At 31.8% G+C, this 22,886-nt stretch overlaps 1 protein-coding gene across 1 annotated transcript; it reads right to left on the bottom strand.

Moving 5' to 3' along the window:
* On the bottom strand, positions 1 to 22,199 carry LOC112689054 (laminin subunit beta-1). Its single transcript, XM_025562555.1, has 32 exons — positions 21,798 to 22,199; positions 21,250 to 21,365; positions 14,967 to 15,088; positions 14,322 to 14,458; positions 14,083 to 14,251; positions 13,816 to 13,944; positions 12,645 to 12,803; positions 12,323 to 12,554; positions 12,035 to 12,223; positions 11,475 to 11,654; positions 11,076 to 11,292; positions 10,368 to 10,476; positions 10,136 to 10,297; positions 9,028 to 9,157; positions 8,818 to 8,945; positions 8,194 to 8,398; positions 7,984 to 8,127; positions 7,535 to 7,766; positions 7,284 to 7,447; positions 6,959 to 7,183; positions 6,029 to 6,222; positions 5,851 to 5,947; positions 5,513 to 5,704; positions 5,255 to 5,435; positions 4,991 to 5,172; positions 4,548 to 4,783; positions 3,569 to 3,751; positions 3,283 to 3,471; positions 3,029 to 3,192; positions 2,411 to 2,552; positions 1,762 to 2,095; positions 1 to 265 (listed from the first exon to the last, which is right to left on the bottom strand). Exons 2-32 carry the CDS (start codon positions 21,311 to 21,313, stop codon positions 126 to 128), a joined length of 5,331 nt encoding a protein of 1,776 aa, XP_025418340.1. The 5' UTR covers positions 21,314 to 21,365; positions 21,798 to 22,199; the 3' UTR covers positions 1 to 125.
* Positions 22,200 to 22,886: the final 687 nt, after the last annotated feature.

Raw genomic sequence — 22,886 nt, forward strand, 5'->3', positions numbered from 1 at the left:
TAGTATAATATATAGGTAATTAAATAAATAAATATATGGCTTAAAAAATTAAAACTATTAATATAAATATAATGTATGACACTGAACAGTCGATTGATATTGTTAGTGTGATTACGAATGTTGTACTAATTATTACACGTCCTATAATGTTCAGACTGTGAATTTATTTTCTCTAAATTATCCGACATCCTTGCGTTTAATTCGTCCGTAGCTTTGCTGAGTTTCGAGAGTAACATCTCCTGTTCCGCGAAGACAATCTCGGCGTCTATATAAAAAAAAAACACAATTATTACGTACAATAGGGAGTTTATAAAAAAAAAAATAATATTAATCGAATAATAATTTTAATTCAAGAAAAAATCTTGAACATTTAATATAGTTGAATTCACTGACTAACTCGTGCAATTGTATGCAAAAAAAAAAAAAAAAAAAAAATTGAAAAATATAGAAAACATTTTTTATCATCTATATATCTGTTGAAATCATTGCCTATTTGCTTTCATGTCTTACTATGTTCATATATATATATACAGTGGTGTATTGACAATGGCGTGGCGAACTCAACAATATTCAGAGGCAAGTACATTTTGTCGACACCCACCCACAAGACCGTATCTGGGGGGGGGGGATCAAGGGTGTCTGAACCCCCCCCCCCCCCACCGAAATTTTTTCAATATTTTACGAATGTTTAAAATACTTATTTATTTTTAATACCAACATAAATATTTTCAGTTAAAAATAACTTGAGCTCCAATTAATCATTGACTGCTTTAAATTTTATATCAAAATATCATATGAAAATATGATATTAATTTTAATAAAAGAAAATTAAATCTTTTTCTGTTTTATTTTTAACCAAATATCAAAAGTTAAAATCTTAATTCAATAAAATTACTATATACATGTGTACGGCGTATCAAGCGTATATCTTGTAATTTAACAAGTATAAATAGTAAAACTTTTGGTTATATTTATGACGTGATTCAATATCAAATATATTATTTTTTTTCTTTTTTTTTTTTTTTATGAAAAATTCAAATTTGTTTTCATTTAACAAATTTTTATTAGAAAAGTGGGATTCCAAAGACTATGTGAAGTCGTGGTTGATAAATCATAGATCAGCAGAAGACACTAGAAGTAAATTATATCACCCAGCTGTAGATCCGACTAGTGAAAATAAAACAAGTGTTTGGAGAATACTGACATAAAAAAAAAGTAATAATGATCTATTTATTTTTGATTAAATTTTTTTTGTTTAAATTTTTTGTACGTCATATTATACATTTATACCATAAACACGTGCTTTCTAACTTTAAAAATAGAGATATGAAGAGTGGTTAAATTAAAAACCAATACTCACTTAATAAAATAATTAGTCAATTTGTTTAGCATGTAGAAGTGTTATAGAATAAATACAAAAGTATAGTATTCTATCAGGTTTTAATTGAATATAAGTAAAGTGAATATTATTCGATCAAAGCGAGAAAAAAAATTTTTGGTTTCTACCATATGATAGTTACTACATGAAATAAGACGTACACCTATGATTTATTTTAGCAATACATCACTGTATATATATATATATATATATATATACTTATGTAATTTAATACAAAGTTCCAATGTTCTTGCCGATTAACAAAAATATGAAAGCAGTATGATGATAATTGTAACACAAAAAATTTACAATTATAATTATGAATTATTAAATACATCCAACTCGTTAACCACTTACTACCTGATTATTAATAACCGGCTTACCTTCGAGCTCTTTCAGTTTCAAAGTGGTGTTGGCCAAAAGTTGACTAGCCTTTTCGGACAGATTCTGCGAGTTACTACGGGTGGTTTTCAAGACTTTCACGCGGTTTTCTAACGTAGTGTTCGCGTTATTATAGTCGTCCACAAGCTTCAACGCTTTGTTCTTAGTATCATCCACCTCCTGAACCAACGTTTTTGCTTCTGACTTGACCTCGTCTGCGTCTCTGACATTTTTCAAGAATCCGGTCTGTAGCGTTTTCAACTTGGCTTCAATCGAATCAATGAGTTCCGTGACTTTTTGAAGACTGTCTTTGGCAAGATCCGTTTCCGATTTAACCTAAATGACACAATATTATAATGTTATACATTATATTTAATGATATAATTCAAAGACCAATGTAAAATGGCATGCTTTATTACTTATTACATGATTTATATTTTATTTGCTGCAAGTTTCGTGGAAACTTTGAAATAATAATTCAATTTGTAGGTCAGGTAATTTTTTTATATATATATATATATTTTTTCAGATATTTAACGGGGTGTTAAATCCCTAACACATCCACACCTTATGTTCACGCTTGATATAATGCATTCAAGCTATAAGTGTTAGATTACCGTGGTAATTCAACTGCATTTATTATACGCATACCTTGGTCAAACTGTTATTTGCATCCACAATGTTCTGACTGGTTACAAATATACCGTCGTTGACGGTCTTTTGTATGTCTTGCGTTTCCGATAGAGCCTTTTCAACGCGTTCCGCGACTTGGAGAATGTTTTTCGCGGCCATTCTGTATAGAGGAAATAAATTGACATTACATTTACGGATATCATACGGAAAAAATTGGTAAAAATTGGAGGTCTCTATTTCACGTGTAGTTAAATTCACGTATGCAATAACGTGAATTTGTGAATTTATCTTCACGTTAGTCCGTAAATTAAATCACGCGTTTATTATTATTTTTTTTAAATTTTTAAATTTTTATTATTGAAATTTTATTATTATCGATACGTATACATTTCAATGTCACTGTCGTGTGCGTTCCGTCGTTTTACGATAATACTGTTTATAAAACCTTTTTATTTTAGAATATTAGGTATAAATATATTTAGTTTTTAGTTTTTGGTTTTTGTTTTAAGCATACGTGAAGTAAATATCCGTGATTTACAAATTAATTACACGTGAATTAAATTCACGGATTTTAACACGTGATCACATGAATCTTAATTCACGTTTAAATTTGAGAGCTCTATCAACTATGTTTACTGTTTCTTTTCCGCTTCCTCGTTCAACGTTTTGGCCAACGTCAAGTTTTGAGTGGTGTCTTCGATGATGGTGTTAATATTCATCGGCTGAGATAGCGTTTTGTTTATGTCCTCGGAGAGTTGACGCAACTGATCCGGTTGCAAGTCTATGTTCAATTTCAAAACCTGAATACATACAAATTATTATTACCTATTATTTATTATTGTATACATGCGGTGATCAAGTCTCTGTAGGAACAATATTATTATTATTACCTCGTCGATTTTCATTGCGACATCGACAGACTGAACGCCCGTAGGATTCAAAAACGTTTGGTGCCTTTCGATCAAGGAATAACTTTCATTCAGTATATTCAGCGAATGTATTCTAGCCGTTTTCGCCATCTCTCCGGTGGCTTTAGCGTTGGCCAGCGACGAATTCAGTTCTTGGTTGGCTTGAGATATCTTCAACGAAAAAACAACAGTAAAGTACAATATATACACATATTATAACAATGGTTTTAATAATTTAAACAAAACAAAACATTTTGACTACACTTACGCCTCTGTACAGCTCTTCGGATTTTGCTTCTTTGTCACGTATATGTTTTTCTGCTTCCTTAGCAAAACTGTATGCACGTTCTGCCTTCGTTATTGCTCCTGCCTCACACGACAGACCACCACAAAAACCGCAACCAGCGCCACCGCAAAGCTTATCACAAGTTTCACCGCCTTTATCACAAATCTGTAAAAAACAAATTACAAGGTAGTTAATCTCGAAAGCCAAGACTTTTGTGTCTCGGTTTTTTTCGCTGGGTAGAGAAGCTAGGTTTAACCACAGATCACTGAGCTGCTTTTTTTTTCATATAATTTATTTAAAGGTATAGTTCGATATGGTAGTCATGAATATACTGCATAAGTAATGTTATATAATACATAATAAGTCGGGATAATAATTAATAAATATTTTTATTTTAAAAGTTGATAATAGATAGTAGCTTAGTAACTAGAAATGTATGTTATTCTTGTTCAGGTATACCTACAATTATTAATGAATTGTTTCGGCTGGTTCAATGATAAAATGCAAAGAAATTATACAATATATTTTACTCAAAATTAAGATACTAAAAGGTATATTCACTTCATGTTAATTTTTTCCTATTTTACGGAGTAGACGGAATCATTCTAACTCAATAATCTTACTCGAAAAACGCTTGTCAAATTAATTTTTATCGTGATACAACTCAACGACTATAAAAAAATATTAGTGATAATATTCATTAACACTAGTTGTAACATTTACTGATATTCAGATTATAATTCATAATTATCTTATAAAGAAGTAGAGACAACATTTTATAGTTTATTGTATAGTTATGATAAAATATATAATGTTGTATAATTATGATGTAAAATAACTCGTATTTTGAAAAATGAAGAGTAACACAAAAAGCGAATTTTGGGATATCACTTTTACCAACGAAAAAAACACAATGACAGAGGTTAAACCTATTATAGTGCTCTATTTTATTTAAACGTACTTGTTGATTTAATTTTGGAATTTCTTGATTTAAGTTGTTCATCTCTTCATTCAGTCTTATTAACGTATTTTCGTTGTCTTTAATACCTTGGTTGAACGAATTGACATTCCGACCAAAGAATGTCTCAGTTCTTTTACACTGACGTTCAACATCACCAAGAAGTGTGTCTTGAACTGTCTCTTTCATTTTTAACGTTTTAGCTTTCTCATATGCTTCTTTTGTTAAGTTCAAAGCTCCTAAAAACACCAAATATTTACATGGATTACTTTAATACTTTAAGAAACTAATTTTAAAATGTTTAGTAAATAAAAATTTCTAAACTAAAACAAGCTCAAAGGATAGATACAATTTATAAGTGAATATTATTTTAAAAAACATCAATTTAATTAATATATTTATCTCATGACTACATAAATCAGTAACTCATAAGATTGTTTAATTACCTTCAACATTACGTTCTTGAAGTTTTGTTGAATTTTGTCTCAAATTCAGTGCATTTTCTTTTAAGTTGGCGGTTTTTTCTTTGAGATTGCTTAATGTCAAGTTTGCCAAGATGACTTTTTGCATCGTATTATCAATTGTCTTCGTAATTGAGTTCAATTGATCCATGGTAGTCAGATTCACCCTACACAAACATATAAACGACGTTAATAATTACAAAATTAACCATCATTATATCACGTCTTTCTATAACGTATTATAAATACCTGAGTTGATCGATAACTTCATTCAATGTCTGGAATACCTGTGAGCTTTTTGTGGTCGTTTGCAGTATGTTTTTCACTTCGGATATTTTCTTTTCCATATTTTCGAACTCCACGGTGTACGCACCCGAGGCTCCGGTAGCCTTGATTTCCGATGCCGAGTTGATTATTTTCTCGGTTTGCTCTGTATACAATTGCACGAAAACCCGTAATGCAGGATACACAGCAAAATGAACTACTGTAAATAGTCATATATCTTACCGCTTAGCTCTTTCTGCGTTTGATCCCAATTATCGAAACACTCTCCGCACGGGCTGCAGTTAGGAGCTTCGCCCAAATATCCTCTTGCACAAGTGTCACACTTTTCTCCGCCTATTCCCAACATGCATTTACAGTGTCCAGTCGTCTGGTTACATTGTTGTGTGGCCGAACCTTCGAGGTTGCAATCACAGGCTGAAACGAGTGCACAAACTCTATGTTAGCATATAACATAGTACACGATATTATGATATTTTATACATATTACACAAATCCCCGTAAAAGAATAGGTTTTTGAAAACATTAAAGATATTAAATATAACAACAACAATAAAATGTACCATAACATTCTTTATTTGGATCACCCCAGTAGTTCGTTTGACATTGATTGCATTGAGTTCCGCCAAAACCGGGTTTGCACTTGCACTGACCATCAAACTGTAAACAATAATAAAAAAAAATATTTTAAGAGTTTTTGTTGTTGTCACTTAATACGTGGCAAAGGCTTAAACCATGTACCTGATTGCATTGTTCTGAAAGTGATCCTACTGGATCACAGTTACACGCTTCACACCCGTTTCCGCTAGCAATTTTCCAGTGATTGGGCATGCACTCGTCGCAAGACAATCCAATGACGTTTGGTAAGCAAGGACATTGTCCGGTAGTGTGATTACACACTAGCGATTGTGATCCCAACAAGTCGCAAACGCATTCTGTGTACAAACAAGATTATTAATATTGATAACGATTTCAAATTCCTCATACGATTAGTTCAATCAGTGCGATTGAATAAAAATTCAAATTCAAAATTATTTGCTCTAAAATCTTTTGAAACATTTACAATAAAATGTATACCATTGATTTATCGAAATATGCCCTTAGAAATTAAAATAAGACTTAAATTTTATTTAAAGCTTTTTTTAAATAATTTCATACTTATCATTCTGTGGACGAAACTATTGATTATATTATAGACTCAAAGTCTTCTAAATTGAAGGTATTGAGACAATATTATTTTTTCTTTTGTTAGGTACCTACCTACTATACTTTTTTAGGTTGATGATTGACTGTAAAATAACGTACAAATTTAACTTTAAACTAAAATTTGAATAAAATATTAACAATGTGCATTAAAACCCATTTACACATGCAATTAAAATCGAAAAAAAACTAATATAATGAACGTCAAAAATGACATAAAATACAAAAATATATAACATAAATTCGTCTCGATTTTAGTTTCGTGAATTAAATCTCTACTTTATCCATCTATATATTTATCTGAAAATGTACAGATTTATAAGAATCAGGGCATTGTTGATGATACAATAAATATATAATATATAATATATAATATATGAATGAAGATATGATGAGATGAATGAATATATAATACATTATGATGCAGTAAATTCGTGTAAACTACTGTGACAAATTGATAAATTTTACCTGTACACGTTTGATGGACCGCGTCTCCGTAGTAACCAGTCTTACAAAACTCGCAGGTGTCGCCTTCGGTATTGAACAAGCACTGTAGACATTTGCCACTGTGAGGGTCGCAGTTGCCCGTCTTGGTTATGTCCACATTGTTATTACACGAGCACGGTTTACACGAGCCTCCAGGGACCTCAGGGTTTCCGTAGTAGTTTTCGTCACACATATTACATCTCGAACCTTTTTTTTTTTTTAAAAAAAACACAAGCGCCGATCACACGTTAGATAACGTCGATAGGTAAATACACGTACTCTAATGAGCGGTTTAAAAAATATTTACCTTTGTATCCTTCTTGACATTCGCAGAACACATCTTGCGTTTTTGGATCCAAAGCACATCGTGGTGCGAAAGAATGTCCAGATTCAGCGGTTCCTGGACACGGACATGGGCGACAAGGAATATCTGCCCCCAAGTGTGGGTCACCATAATAACCCTCGATGCATCTTAAAAAAATAATGTTAACCAATGATTACTGATCAATAACAATCGCCTCCTGTGTAACTAGAAATCTTTCATAACGCACTACACACCTGTCACAATTGACTCCCTCCGTAAAACCTTGACAGTTCAAGCACACTCCGGTGTGTGATTCGCACGTGTCCGTATGTCCATTGCAGATGCATCTTTGGCAATCCGGATAGTTCCACGAGCCTGGCTCGCACTGATCGCACTCTCTTCCGTAAGTCTGAGACCGACACTTGCACTGTCCAGTAGTTACGTCGCACAAGTTGTCTAAAGCTCCCACACTATTACAGTCACACGCTAATCAAACACACAAAAAAACATCGATTTGAATACCAATCTAATGACCATTATACAAAGAAAATATATTATAAAAGTTGTGTTTGTATCAGTTTTTCCTTAAATTGAACTTAATGCCAATAATTTAAATTCTATACTTTTAATTACTATACACTTCCGAATATGATATATAGGTACAATTGGTTTATCGGAGAAAAAAAACAAAACTGTCTTATACCTTTGCATCCTTCCGGACCAAATCCATAAGTACCAGGAGCACAACGGTTGCAGTTCCTTCCAACCACATTTGGTTTACAAGAACATTTTCCTCCCAACGAATCACAAATGGCGCTAGTCGATCCCGTCCGGTCACATTGGCACGCTAAATATAATCAATGGAAATGATGTTAATCGGTAATTTTTCTTCAACTAGAATGTTTTCACTTACAAAATGCTCCGTCCAAAAAGTAAAACCCAACACTGTAATGATATTTTTGACAGATTTCATAATTCGGCATGTTTTTTATATTTTGGTTAATAACGGTGTAATACGCTTCCTTGCACTTGTAGCGTTTATATTCTTCGAGTCTTTGCTCATTAGCTGGTGACCCTTGGAAGAATGGCATACTTTCCACGTGTGGTATTAAAACAACCTAAAAATAAAAGAAAACGTAATTGATCCGATCGCGTATTTCAATTCCACAATAATCCAATTATGTTTGATTTAAACAATAAAATAAACATCATAATTATAAATTTAAAAATCATAACGTCAAATAAGCATTTTGGATAATTCCAAGGTTATAATTACCAATATAATGAATAAAATAGAAAGAGCAATGATTTTTAAATATACACTCACATTTTTACACTTGAGGTTGTTCAAGAATTGAATTTAACAAATATAAATATACATATTTGTGTGTATGGTTATAACTTATAAGTAATTAAATTGTTTACGATATTTGTACAGTGAATAAAAAAAAATTATTATGTCACTGCGATGTTTTCTGAACAGATAATTCGTAATATAATAATTATGTGTGAATAACTTTTGTTCAAGAACACTTACCGAATCGACCAGTATCGACGCAGATGGAGTAATTGTTCTATTCTTGTATCTTTGGAAATTCAACTTCACCTTATAGTCTTTGTTTGCCTCCAAACACACCGGTGGCGAAGCAATGGCGACGTTGGAGCCTAAACATATATATTTAATGAGATGTATTAAAATTTGTTTTCGATTGCAATAATTCAAAAATGTTTCGACAAATAATTTTACCGGGTGACATCGAAATGCTCCTTATGTCTCCAGCATTGTAATTGCGTTCGTATTCAGCACAAGTGCTATTGGGATCGATTGGTTCCAATCTGTCCAACGTGACCATGACATTTTCGGTGTCGTAAGGGGGGCTATTGATTGCAACATTTTAAACAATAATATTATAAAATAACTGCTACAATTTTCATGAAAATTATATTAATATAATATACGAGTGTGTTTATAATTGTATGTATAACCCGTTGAAGTGTGAATAAAAAAATGTTACAATCAATAAATAGTTCTAAAGTATTTTTCTAAAAGAGTAACGAAGCAAAAATAACAAAAAATCAGCCACAACGGGAACAACATAAACATCATTAAGGTTGAGTAGGTACAACAAAGAAAATACACATACAAAAATTTACATAAACGTCAAAAAAAAAGAAAAAGTGGCCAATTAATTGCAAAATAATATATAATGATTAGTTTACGAAGAATGAGTAGAAAGAAAATAACCCTGAATAGTAAGCTTAGGTTGATTAACGTATCTAATCGAAACAATATTAACAATAATTACAGCTCAAACAATACATGTCCTAAAATATTAAAAATAAAGAATAAGTAAATTAAATAAGGTTTTTCAAAAATATTATTGATTTGAAAAAATATATTATAGCATCTAATTAAATAGTTACAATTTTTTGTCGATAATTTAATTTTAATAAATAGTTTATCATTTATTAACAAAATAAATAAGAAGAAAATTATAAATGCCTTTATGCATTTTCCAATGTACAAGACCACCAACCAATATGTTCAAAAAATATGTCATAAAAATGTCATACTTCGAATATAATAACGATTAGATTCATATTTGAATTTACTAAATTTGATTTTTGAGTGAAATTCAACAATTTGTAAAAGTAATAAACTTGCCACTTAGATTTAGAATTACTCTTAATTCGAAAACAGCATACCACGTATACTTCTAGTGGTGTGGAATTCCAAATAATTGTTGTGGATATAATTTTATGTTTTCAAAACAACCTATGAAACTTATTATGCAATTGAAAAAATGTTTGTTTACGACCTAACATATATGAACGTTTTACTATTTTTCACTCACTTGTGGTTCATATCTAAGAACAATCTCGTAATTGGTCGTAGCCGGTATTTTGCCTAAATCGAAAACCAATTCGGTGTCGTCGAAAACTTTCATAAATCCTGTCCCGGTCCACGTATTTTCCCGGCCGTCTCTGTAGGGTTCTCGAATGAATACTTGACAGTTCTAAAAAGTTCCAACAACATATTTTGTATTCGTCATGACATTAAAAATCCTGTTAGCATCAAATACTTACGTCTTTGCATTGAGACACCTCTGCTTCACTGATCAAAATGTCCACAGGCCCGACATAGTAGTTTTGTTCCGGTACACTACACGTACGTCCGGATAAATTGGGTCGACAACTTAATGAGAAAAATGAATTCAACACTTAGCGATTAAAAGCAACCGATTAAAAAACAATTAAAATTCTTAGCATTTGAAATAACGAAAGTTGAATAAAGAATATATAAGATTGTTACAAACAACATCAAAAGAAGATTATTCAATTTGTTATATAGTTTAATGATTTTATTCGATCTAATTATGGATAAAGCTTGTAAGTGGTTTCTATTAACTGAGCGAGATGAACACAAGCTTAGAGACTGAAGAACTATTTTTTTTTATTGATCAAATTCCTTAAAAGGTAAATCATTTATTAAGAATTCAGGCTAAGCTTTTATTTATTTATTTATTTATTTATTTATTATTAAAATTAATTTTAATGAATTGAATGGTAATTATTGTATTAATTATTCATTTAGTTATTATAATACAATTGTAATTGTATAAAAACGACCCAAATATACTATTATAGGTACTCTACTATATGGGCATTTGCTAGTATCATATGACACCACGGTCAATTTTCATTTTACAAGGTCTACTGATTTTTTTTCGAAAACTAACAGAAATGTATAATGTGCACTAAAACTATTGATTAGATCAATATGTTGACGCTTACCTGCACTGTCCTGTGTTAACGTCGCACATGTTATCATATGCTCCACCAACATCGCAATCGCACGGTTTACAGCCATCTTGACTGTCCGTCAAACCCCAATAACCTGGAATACACTGGTTGCAGTCCCTTCCGGTCACGTACCTTTTGCATGTACATTCTCCGGTCTCCTTGTTACAGCCCTGATTGTCTACTGTCCCTTGAGTATTGCAAGTACACTCTGCGAAAAATAACGCAAACTATATATTACGTAGAACACGATAACACGGACAAGTGGGAGAAATATATAAATAAATATACGTATATATTAATAAATATTGTAATAGCTTTACAATACTTTACGCGTTTACACACGTGTGGTACATTTATCATTGTGGGGAAAACGTGCTCATATATGCGTACTTTGACACCCATCTGGGTTTGATTCGCTGAAATTCCAAAATCCATTTTTGCATCCATCGCACCGTCTCCCTTCGACATTGGTCTTGCAGTGACACCGGCCAGACTCTAACCCGTTGACCAGATCAGTTTTTGAGTCACATATCCCGTCGTCCAGTGAACCGACTGGATCACAGTCGCACGCTGAAATTCATATAAGGTAATTTTAAACTTCAGAATACTACTTGGTATAGAAAAACATGTGCTTAATAACGTGGTTTAGCTAATAGTTAAACAAATACATTTACACGTTATACGGTTTATTGAAATAAATTATACCAACTAGGTATACTCGTGCTATAATCGTCTAAAATTTGATTTGAATTTAAATTCGTTTAAAAAAAAAAAAAAAAAAAAATCAAAGTTTTAAGATATCTCATGAAAGTTGTAAGTTTGCGTGTAATGTGATGATTAAAACACGTAAGTCACCGTACATAATTATACCCGGGTACACGCGGACTATTTGACGAGTCAAGTGCACGTATACCAAAACCATGGTAATACAATTGTTAGGATCGACTTACGTAAACAGACGTCACGATCGGTAAACGGTTTCGTCGGATCTTGGTAAAAGTATTGTTTGCATTGTTCGCAATTCCGTCCCATTGTATTATCGGTACATCCATCACACACCCCGCCGCTCGTCCGTCCGGTCAATTCGAACACGGCAGCGTCATGATGACAGCTCGTGGCGTGGTTGTTGCAATTGCAACCTTTTGTACGTCAACAAAAGAAAAAAAAAAATGTCAATGTCACACGCGCTACTGGTGAGTCCGCCACTACCGTTAACTAGCCGTATGAAAGCTACTTACGTCTACACGCGTTCGTTTGTCGGCCGATTGCCGGTTTCCACGGGAAGTCGTTGAAGAAGTCCTCACAAGCCTCGCAGTTCAGGCCCTTCGTGTTGTGTGTGCACTCGCACTGACCGTATACCATGTCCGGTTTGCTGATGATACCGTCTTGCGGTAAGCACCTGGACGCGTGACCGTAACAAGAACAAGACCCTCGCACTACCATCTCACTGATTGCGTAGTAATATTTTTCCTGCGCAGAAAAACGAAAATGTTTTATTCACCGCGGTTATAGTAATACATCGCCGTTGCGCATAATACATTATAACTAATATCGTCTTACCAAAATCTCGTCTCGGCTGTCCAACAAATCGTCTCCAAGCGTGTGAAGTTTAGTAAAGTTAATTCTCAAGTTGGTCATCTTCAATAAATTTTGTACTTCTGACGAGTACGGGTCGTCGTACATATGATGTAGATTAGGAGGTAAGACTCTCAAAATTACCTAAAAAAGTAAAAACATCGTGTACATAGATTTAGTAGAAAAATAATAAGTTATTCATTATAATCTGATAGAAAATATAATTTTATCAAAAGTCAAACATCTGAAACAGACACTAGAAACGTTTGAATTTATCGTTACCAGTTCCGGTACCGGTTCTCAGAAAATAAAATAACTTTTCTGGTTATTTGTTAGAAAAAAAATAAAGTTACCGGTTCTTGTTATCAGTAAAATATAATATTTTTTCTTATCTTGTGACTACATAATAATATACCATTTTCCACACATAAAATTGAAAATTACAGCCACCAAAATATTATTTTCAACTGACGGAACGTTTCACTAACGTTTGCCATCATAATACATCAGCGAGCAATGTGTCTATTTTATTGTTATCATCACTGTATTTTGAAGATAATACAATGTCGATACCAACTAAGGTAATATTCAGTGGAAAAGATATTTCCAAATAATACTATTTTGTGATATACGTACATGCAATAAACACCTCAAAAGTATAATAAGTATAAATAGGCACCTATCCAAAATGCAAATTTCCATAGTTCTAGATATAATTATTATGAGAATGCCCCCCTGATTATTTAGAAATAAATTAAAAACAACTAATAAGTTATGCTATAATTAAAACCATTTTATTTTGGAAATTAAAAGAATATTAATAATTTAAAAATTTCTGTTCGATTCTGTACTTAATTTATTATTAAGATTTCGGTTCCTACTTTTCAAGAAGTTCCGGTTCCAGAACCGGTATTTTTCGGTTCAATTTCTGTGCTTTAACGGAATGGACTTGTTAACTAATAAAATTTATTATATTTATTATAATTGTATTTAATATATATTGGTTTAAAAATGAATATTTGCCTAATTTTTAAAAACCTATCGAATAAAAACGATTTACTTATAATTAACGATTTATTGTTGTTATGCACTCTGTTTCATAATAAAACTTTTATCTAGGTGTTAAAATGTAAAGACATTTAAACGCTGTACTTACTTCACCGTTTGTAGAAGGCGGGACAGATGAATATCTCTGGTCACAGACCACTTGAGTCAAATTACGTGGTGGTTCTTTGGGTATAGACGGGAAAATAGAATCACAATCGTGCGCAAAGTACCTGTAAACCTATAATAAAAAAAAAACGAAATAATGTTTTTTTCTGCGTACAAGCGATATGTACGTGCACAACGTGCGATAATATCATTGATTGTTCAATTTCTACAATGTTTATCGTGATGAAATCAACGACATTAATTTACTTACTTGCCACGAGTTACCGAAATCATAAGACCTCTCGACCAACATGACAGCTGGTCGGAAGGTTTTAAATGTAATGATTAAATGAGTGAAATGGAATTCGGCTTCGAGGTTCAACTGAATAGTGACGTTCTCCACGCCGTTTTCTGATTGCCACCATTGTGTAGACTGGCCGCTAAATAAAATAATGTTGGTAAAAACGAATAACAAATTGGATATACATTGTAAATGCGCGAAAATATTACCCGTTGTATGCAGGGTGGACAATGTTCTCGATTCTATGACTGAGCGAGTACTTAGCGTTCGGCTGCGATGGTTGTCTCGAATCACACCAAAAACATTTTTTTCGATCTTCCAGATTATTTACAATACAGTATCTTTCCTATACATAGTAATACGAATTATATACAATTGATACATTGATACATTGAGACCGCCATGCATCACAACTGTCACTGAAATAGACATGAGTAACCTCTTATAATGGCCATTTTTTTTTAAAAATTTACCTTTTGATAATACCCAGTACATTTAATAGGTAAATGATTGACATTTGACGTAATATATTGAGCTAATTCTTACATTATCTGTTATATTTACACATCGCATATTAATTTCAATAGCGACTGTGTGCCAAAAAATCAGATGACCGGAAAAAAATATTCAGATTTTCTAAACATGTATTCGAATATAAAAATAAAAAGTTTATAAAAATGTTTGTGCTTTAGGTAATAAATGCTTAATAATAATAATAATACGAGGCTGTTAAAATATCACTAAAAGAACTAAAACAATATTTATTTGAAAAACTGTAGTTATGTATTATTTCAGTATCAGATGCAACACACGTTTTAAATTCGTAGAGTAAAAATAATAAAACTGTCACAAACCCTTTGCTTTAACCCACAAGTCGAGGATGCTACGAGATGATTTTCTCGGCCAATTAATAAATTTCCAGTAGCTGGATAACATGAACTTTTGTCACATGATGAATGGTACGCCCGGACATTCGCTAAAAACAGAAATTCCACAGGTAAAATCTAATAAATAAAAATGGTTAGATATGTATAAAATACACCTACAATACTCGTATATATTTATAATTTTATTTATATTATGATTTAATCGTGATTACTGGAAGCTCTTAACATATGTATGGTTTTGACGATTTATCTCGATTACTTAAAATATCAAAAAATTTAATTACATTTTAGAATCATTTGAGATTTTAGTCATCTTGATATTATTGAAAAAATTTAACATAAAATTAACGGCGTTTTCTGCAACGATGATATACTTATTTTTGTTTATAACAAAATCTATTAAAAATTAGATAGTTGTATCAGTGGCGTATACAGAAAATATTTTCGGGAGTGGCTACTATGGACAGAGTTAAATTACAACTGCTATTTAAGAATTACTAACAAGACACAGTAGTTAGTTACAGGTATCTACATTTCATTTATAAAATGTCCCAAAACGATTTGACGTTGGACGCAAATTCTAAATAAGCATAAAGCATCATACAAATATAACATACATTTAAAATATATTTTAAGTTTTTTAAAACATTTAGGGGGGACTGTAGCCCACTGCTCCCCTATATACGTCACTGAATTGTATTACATTTTATAATCCATTAAATCGTACACATCATAATGTTGCAATGAAAATGTAAAAATGTTATTCTAAAATTATCGGAAACACAAAAGGACCATGATATATTTTTCTACGCATTTCCAAATCATTATATTTTTATTTTTGCTTTCTTTTCGACAAATAAAATAAATAAACTTCATAATCTTTCCATTCTTTTTTTTTTTTTTTAATATACTCGAACGACATGACATTAACGACGAATTATGATACGATTGCAGTTTATAAGCACCAATATGTACACTTTGTTGTCGTGCGTACTTATAGTACTCTAATTTAATATATAATTAAAGTGTATATTTATTAACTATATCAAATTAAAATTAGACTTTCTCACGACTGCGATGATAGGTTACTATCTTCAACATTTTTGTTCAGGCATTATTTTTGTCTGCCACATTTTTGTCGCAAAATCATGCACTTAAATTGATAATTAATTAAAACCTAATGTCCAGAACATTTTTTTCTATAATATATTATTTAGAATCCAATCGATATTATTAGGTAAGCTGTCAAGTAACTGCCGAAAATTTCTTCTTTATCGATTCAAAGTTCTAAGTGCCTAAGTATTATTAAAAGCTAAAATTGGGTATGAATAATCGTTTTCTTTAAATCACATTTACTTTAGTATTAATCAGTATTTAGTAATTAATACAAAACAGTTAAATTATACATCACTCAATCGTTAACAAATAAAATACTCCCCATTAAATAAATTAAGATTTAAGAATTAATTATAAACCCATTTTTCTATTTATTATTTAGTAAAAATATGCTTTTTAATTAATTAATTTTAATTTATTACTAAATTATACAAATTATATTATTATAGTTTAAATATTTAAATGGTTCTCTATATTCAACAAATAAAAAATCTATTGAATTTTCAAATACAGTTACTCTTTAAATATTACCAAATAAATACCAAATACTTTGCTAGAACTTCATAATGGAAATACAACACTGACTTTCATTTAACTGCAGAATTAAGTGTAATAACTTGACATATACAGGAATTCCATTGTAAATGATTTCAACTTTTAATAAAAATAGTATAATAAAATACAGTCTTTAATCTATATTTATAGACAGTTTGGATAGTCAGTTGTGTAGGGGTGTTTATCATCGACTATTAAGTAAATTATATACAGAACTAAAGTAAGAGGACACAAAAGGTATTATTCTCCCTACCTCTCATACGTAGGTGTAACTAGGGGGAACTTGGTGGGATAAGCCCCCCTGTCATAGTTCTTATTTTTACTATCGGTAGCTACATTTCTAATTTTAATTTAAAATATCGTTTTATTATTTTTTTTTTTTTTTTTGATTATACGTACTCGTATCATTGTAATACGATTATATTGATAATATATAATATATTATATAATAATACGATTATTATTACATTGTATGTAAGGTTTTACTACATAAATATTACTTAAAAATTATTAATAAATTAAACACAAAAATAGTGATAAAAGATGTATGATTATTAATAACTTGTGATAACGATTAACGAGTAACGGAATATAATGAAACTGACTTAAAATCAGAAATTTTGGTTGCAAAAAATTGTTATGACAATCAATTGGAAAACATTAACAATCAGGAACATTTAAAGCAACTAAAGAGTATCGTTGAAAAATCTGTTTTCCAAAATTTACACAAAATGCTAAAATTAGTGCTTGCAGTTCCAACAAGCATCTTGTGAAAGAACATTTTAAGCAATGCATCGAATAAACACCTACATAGGGTCAACTATACTCGTATTACCAATTCGATTTTCCAAGTAATTGAAAGATATTTGTCAAACATTCTAAACAAAAAAGACATCTTAAATAAATTTGCCAATACTGAGCGGAGGCTTAAGCTGTAATAGTTATAAAATTCCTTTAAGTTTTTAATTTTTAAGAAAATTTAACTTGTACCTAAAATAATACTTAATAAATATGTTAATATTTTTACGTTTACTTCAATATCACTTTTTTTATTATCTGTTATATACATTGTATATTGATAAAATAATATTATAATTTAATTATGAATGTTACTTGAGGGACGTGTTTGGGGGTATGGGGAGAAGAGCCTCCCACAGGTTTTAGTTATTTTAAACATGTTAGGGTTGACCCCCCCCCCCCCGACTTTAGGATTTAGTCACGCCTATGATCTCATAGCACTTATAAAGCGTCCTCTTTAATATTTTTCCGAAAAGTTTACTGAAACGATCAACTGTTTATTAAAAATAATCATACACAATAAAACAGATGAAAAATTGACTTTGCAATCTTATTGATGTCACTAGGTGTTAAACAGTGTTCTACGAACAAAACTAACTCATATTAAATATAAATTATAAATTATATAGTAATATACACTCACACATGTATATATATATATACCTGTTTATAATTAATTAGTTACCTAGTAATTGTATGAGACTAATTGGAACGATGAGAATAATAAATGGATTAGAGTCCCCCTGCCATTTTTTACTATTTTAAACCCTGATTATATATACAAGTATTCTTTTTATGAGACACTTAAAAACTTCAAAGTATTCGTAATTAAGAAGTTCATGCTGTTGATAGATATCCAAAAAAAGAGATTTCACTACATAATAACTTTGCCATCTCTTTTAAGTTAGTAATATTAATAAATAATATCCTTGTCGAATTTTTATATAAAATAATGTTATGTTTGTGTATACAAAAAGCTAATAAAAAAAAAATTAAAATAAATAACTTATAAGTATTGTACTCGTATCATCCCATTAATAAATACGATAAAAAATGAAAAATAAATTCGAGTATACAGTGTAAATATTAAATATCATGAATAAAAATATTATAACATTGGAAAAGATTTATTAAAAATAAAGAATTTAAATAATTAATTTTATATGTATGATATTGTAGTCTTTAAATAATTTATATATTAAACAAACAATAAAAATAATATTCAGTTTTCAATTTCGACGTAGTTTTCTATCAGTTGGAATATTTCGTTTTTAAAGGATCCAAATGATTAATTCAATCTCGTGGAATTACATTAGTATAATTAGAACCAATATTACTAATTATTTAATAAATTTTATTTCAATTCATGAGCATTTGAATATAATTCAATTTAATAAAATCTATATGATCAATGAAAAACACGTTTTCAACGAAAACCGACAAAGGTTATCGGTATAGCGCGCAGGCTAACGGCCGTATACCACACGGAGTCCATTGCCGTTTCGCTGGGTGGTCTGTTAGCAAAACTTATCAATTCGCGGAAGTCCTTACGTTATCACTAAATATAAAATGTATACGTAAAAAATATATATTAAAAATTATGTTCTTTGTACATGATATATGTGCGTTTTTAATTGTGCCTAATTAATGGACAAGGGATGACAAAAAAACTTATAACAAGTAACTTATTTAAACTCGCATCAAATTACAAATTAGGTATAGCTGTTAATGTATCTAATACATTTTTAATATTTTTAAAAACAAATTTTAACGCTAAAATAATTCAGAAAATCTTTGAATGAACTCAAGCAATATAATCCGATTTAACGATTATGCTAAATTGCAGTACAGATTTAAATTTATAAATTTCATTAAATATAACCTACACTCAAATAGTTCCATAATATGTAGACAGATCAATGAGTAAAATGTAAGCAATATTTCTTAAATTATAAATAGTATAAGTTAAACTCGTTTTAGTTTTCAAATGCATTCAATATGCGTATTTTCGGAATTAATTAAATGGTATGATTTTCGATATTCCAAATACATCTGTAACTCATTACCTATCATTTGTGAGCAAAAATTTAATAAGTGACAGACACACGATAAAATAACAAAACAGAAAATATTTCCTACAAAATGTGATTTAATAAATATTTTTTCGATTATAATTTTTATGCTATTATATTATGGTAATGACCAGAATTTTGTTCGCAGTTCATTAAAAAACTAGATAAATCTACAGAGAGAAAACCATGCAGTAATGCAATAGACTATATAGCTATTGTTAATAGTGTTTTACTTCGACCGGAAACATCGTGATAAAAGAAGAATATATTCAGATAACACGTTCTCACACAGAATTCTCTTAGAGGAAATATGATTTGAATATACAAATATATATCATGTATACATGGATATTAGTATTGTAATTTGTTTGTCGTGTTGTCATTGATTTCAAAAACATGCCGTTCCGTTATAAAACTTTAATACTCAACGCCGACCATATAAATATTATTCATTTTACAACATAAATAACATTGTACACAATAAATCGTACCAAACTGTCATAACTGTGCTGCAGTGTACCATTATTTTTCAACAGATGTCTAGAGAAAATAGGCGTAATAGAATTATTTTACGTGTCTAATGTGTTTCGTTACATAATGAGATAGAGTTCCGGTCGATGTTTTTTGGTGATTAGAATCTGAAAGCATTTATAACATACAGGATGTCTACAAACTGTTTTTACATTTTCAGTTCATCGGAAATAAAAACCTATTATCGCGTTCGTGACCATCGATATTTTATTACACGCATATTATTTTAATAATATAAAAGTATGAATGATGTTAATAATATGTATTAAGTTCACAATGTGTTAAAAAATACAAATTTTCAAAATAATGACTCTAAGTGAATTAAATGTGATATTGAATAATAAATATATTAATATCAGGTATATGTGATGAAATATGAAATTTAGAATGTATTTGAACTAGAACATTTAAAAAACATGCACGGCCGAACAGTAATGATATTAATAAACATTATAAAAAAAATCAGCAAAACTGAATGATGGAGCATGCATTAATTATATATGGTGTTCTAATAATTTGACCGTAAACGTTATCGAGTAGATAATAAATTATCTATTGATATTTTATTTCCATTCATACCGATTGATAAAATATATTAGATTAGTATAATAATGTATTTTAATTTTACTGTTTCTGTTTTCTTATGTAATCGAAAAAAATAACTGAACGGAAATGAGACGAAATACATATTTTGAAAATAATTATTTGATTTTCCGCGATTTCGTTTTTATTCGAACTAACCACGTGATGTAGTATTTTTTATGTACTAAAAGAGTACGAATTTAAGTTTTTTTTTGTTTACAGTTGTGTGCGTCTAGATATTATAATAAATGCTTGTATTTTACATACCAAATGTAATGTTTTAATGACGTTTCCTAAGTTGTAGGATACATAAAATAATAAACAAATATTCAATAACAGCCCTTGAATTATACGAACAGTAAATTGAACTCTAAGATTTACAATGCATTTTTGCTTTTGCGTTAATTTCATGAGATATCGGACCAGTAGTAAATACTTATAATTGGTAGTCGAAAAAACGATTTAACGCGGTTCGGGTGCTCCACTATCTATCGCAAACTATCTAAGTTATAACTATTTCAATGCATCTAGTTCTATTACGAGCTATGTAACAGGCGTATTTATTGTTGAAAAGCGACAAAACAAGAATTTCTTACCGGACAGGAAGAGGAACAGCACTGTTCGAGCGGTCCACGACGACGTTTTCACGTCGACCAACATTTTTCTTATTTATTTCTTGAACGACTCACGAGCACCGCTGTTGGCAAGTCATCTACAAAACATACGAGAGTACAAATACGTTAGTCTGCGGAACGTGTGTACTCAAATAGTATTTATTCCGAGAGGGATCGGGAGGAGGAACGCTACAGCGTGGATAGATAAAGATAGACGGCGAGGGAGAGATAGAGAGAGAGAGAGAGAGAGAGAGAGAGAGAGCGAGAGAGAGCGACGGAGAAGGAATGAGCGGCGAGGGCGCGTAGGAAAGGAAAGAAAAAGATGTGTGCGCCACATGTGTCACGCAGGACCGAGACATGTGTGCGGTGACTATAGACAGCGCGCGTCCACGTTATTATTGTACACGTGCGTACGACACGTTCCAGAGGCCTTGCTCGGAAAACGATTTCTAAACGCGTCGAAATGCAGGACTCGAGTAAGGATCGGTGTAGGGACGCGATGCGAGCGACGGTGACGAACGCGCTTTTACCTGCCGAGGGATTGCAAAGTCTGGTCCGCGGTTGCCTGGTCAACAGCGCATGGCAGAAGACGCGACTCGTTCGCTGCCCGGGGTTGACGTTTGTTCTCGGCGGTGTTCTCGCTCCGTTCCGACGACGGTGTCCCGGTGTGTGGTGTGACGGCGGCGCGCTCGCGTGACGATGGTTCGGGGCCAGTGTACCACCGGCGACTGCTGCTGCTGCTGTCGATGCTGCGGAGATATCTCGTTCCGGTGCCTCGCCGACTGCGTGCGTGCGTGCGTGCGTGCGTGCGTACGGCGGCGGAGGCGATGTCGGCGGACCGACTGCTAAAAATAAAACCGGTTGCGTCCTGTCGAGCGGGGCGGCCGGCGGAGGGAAAGCTATCCGCATGCCTTTGCGCGCGCGTGCGCGTGCGCCGGTGCCGTTTTCGTTCGCCGCGGACGATCCTTTCGCTCGTCCTGCAGGGACCGTTTCGACGCCGACCGTTCGTCACGACGCTCGTACGCCATTCGATCGATCGTTAACGATCGTCCTCTACTCGATCGTATCGGGTCTTTGCACGTTGCGCTCCGCGTGTATCTCTCTGTACGTGCGCAACGCCGTTCAACCGATTCCGTTAGTACCACTTATACCTGTACGATGTTGGTGCACTTGTTCGCATGTCGTTGTTACTGTTCATCGTGTACGTACGTACAAGTTAAAAACGATTTTCCACCGTTATACCGTATTCTATTCCTTGTTCGATGTATGATACAACGAAAGCGAAATAGGTATCCTCTTTCCGATCGGGTACATCAAAATTTTTAATTATGTTTCTCCTCGTTTTATCGGTCCTGCGTGTTTGCATATTTTCTATAAAACTAGGTTATAATTTATAACCATAGTTTAATATTGAGGTAACATGTTAGCATTTGTTTTCCGATATACACTTTGATCATTAGATTAAGACAGGACCGTTGTCAAGTAAGGGGGGGGGGGGCAACGAGACAATTTTTTCTCGGGTCCTGGTCTAAAAAAATTGAAAAGGAATCACTTTAACGTCCAGATTGCTAATACGTTACTCGTTAGAGATTATTGATAATCATTCATTATTTCTAAAC

Source organism: Sipha flava, unplaced genomic scaffold (assembly GCF_003268045.1).
Source record: "Sipha flava isolate LNK unplaced genomic scaffold, YSA_version1 41_pilon_pilon, whole genome shotgun sequence".
Lineage (NCBI taxonomy): Eukaryota > Metazoa > Arthropoda > Insecta > Hemiptera > Aphididae > Sipha > Sipha flava.

Bases quoted from the DNA above. Each gene is read 5' to 3' on its own strand.
- LOC112689054 (XM_025562555.1), bottom strand. From the start codon at position 21,313: ATGTTGGTCGACGTGAAAACGTCGTCGTGGACCGCTCGAACAGTGCTG. The intron at 10,477-11,075 runs GTAAGCGTCAAC...TTTCTCATTAAG, and splicing joins GTTAACACAGGACAGTGCAG to TTGTCGACCCAATTTATCCG. The intron at 8,399-8,817 runs GTAAGTGTTCTT...TTTTATTTTTAG, and splicing joins CGTCGATACTGGTCGATTCG to GTTGTTTTAATACCACACGT.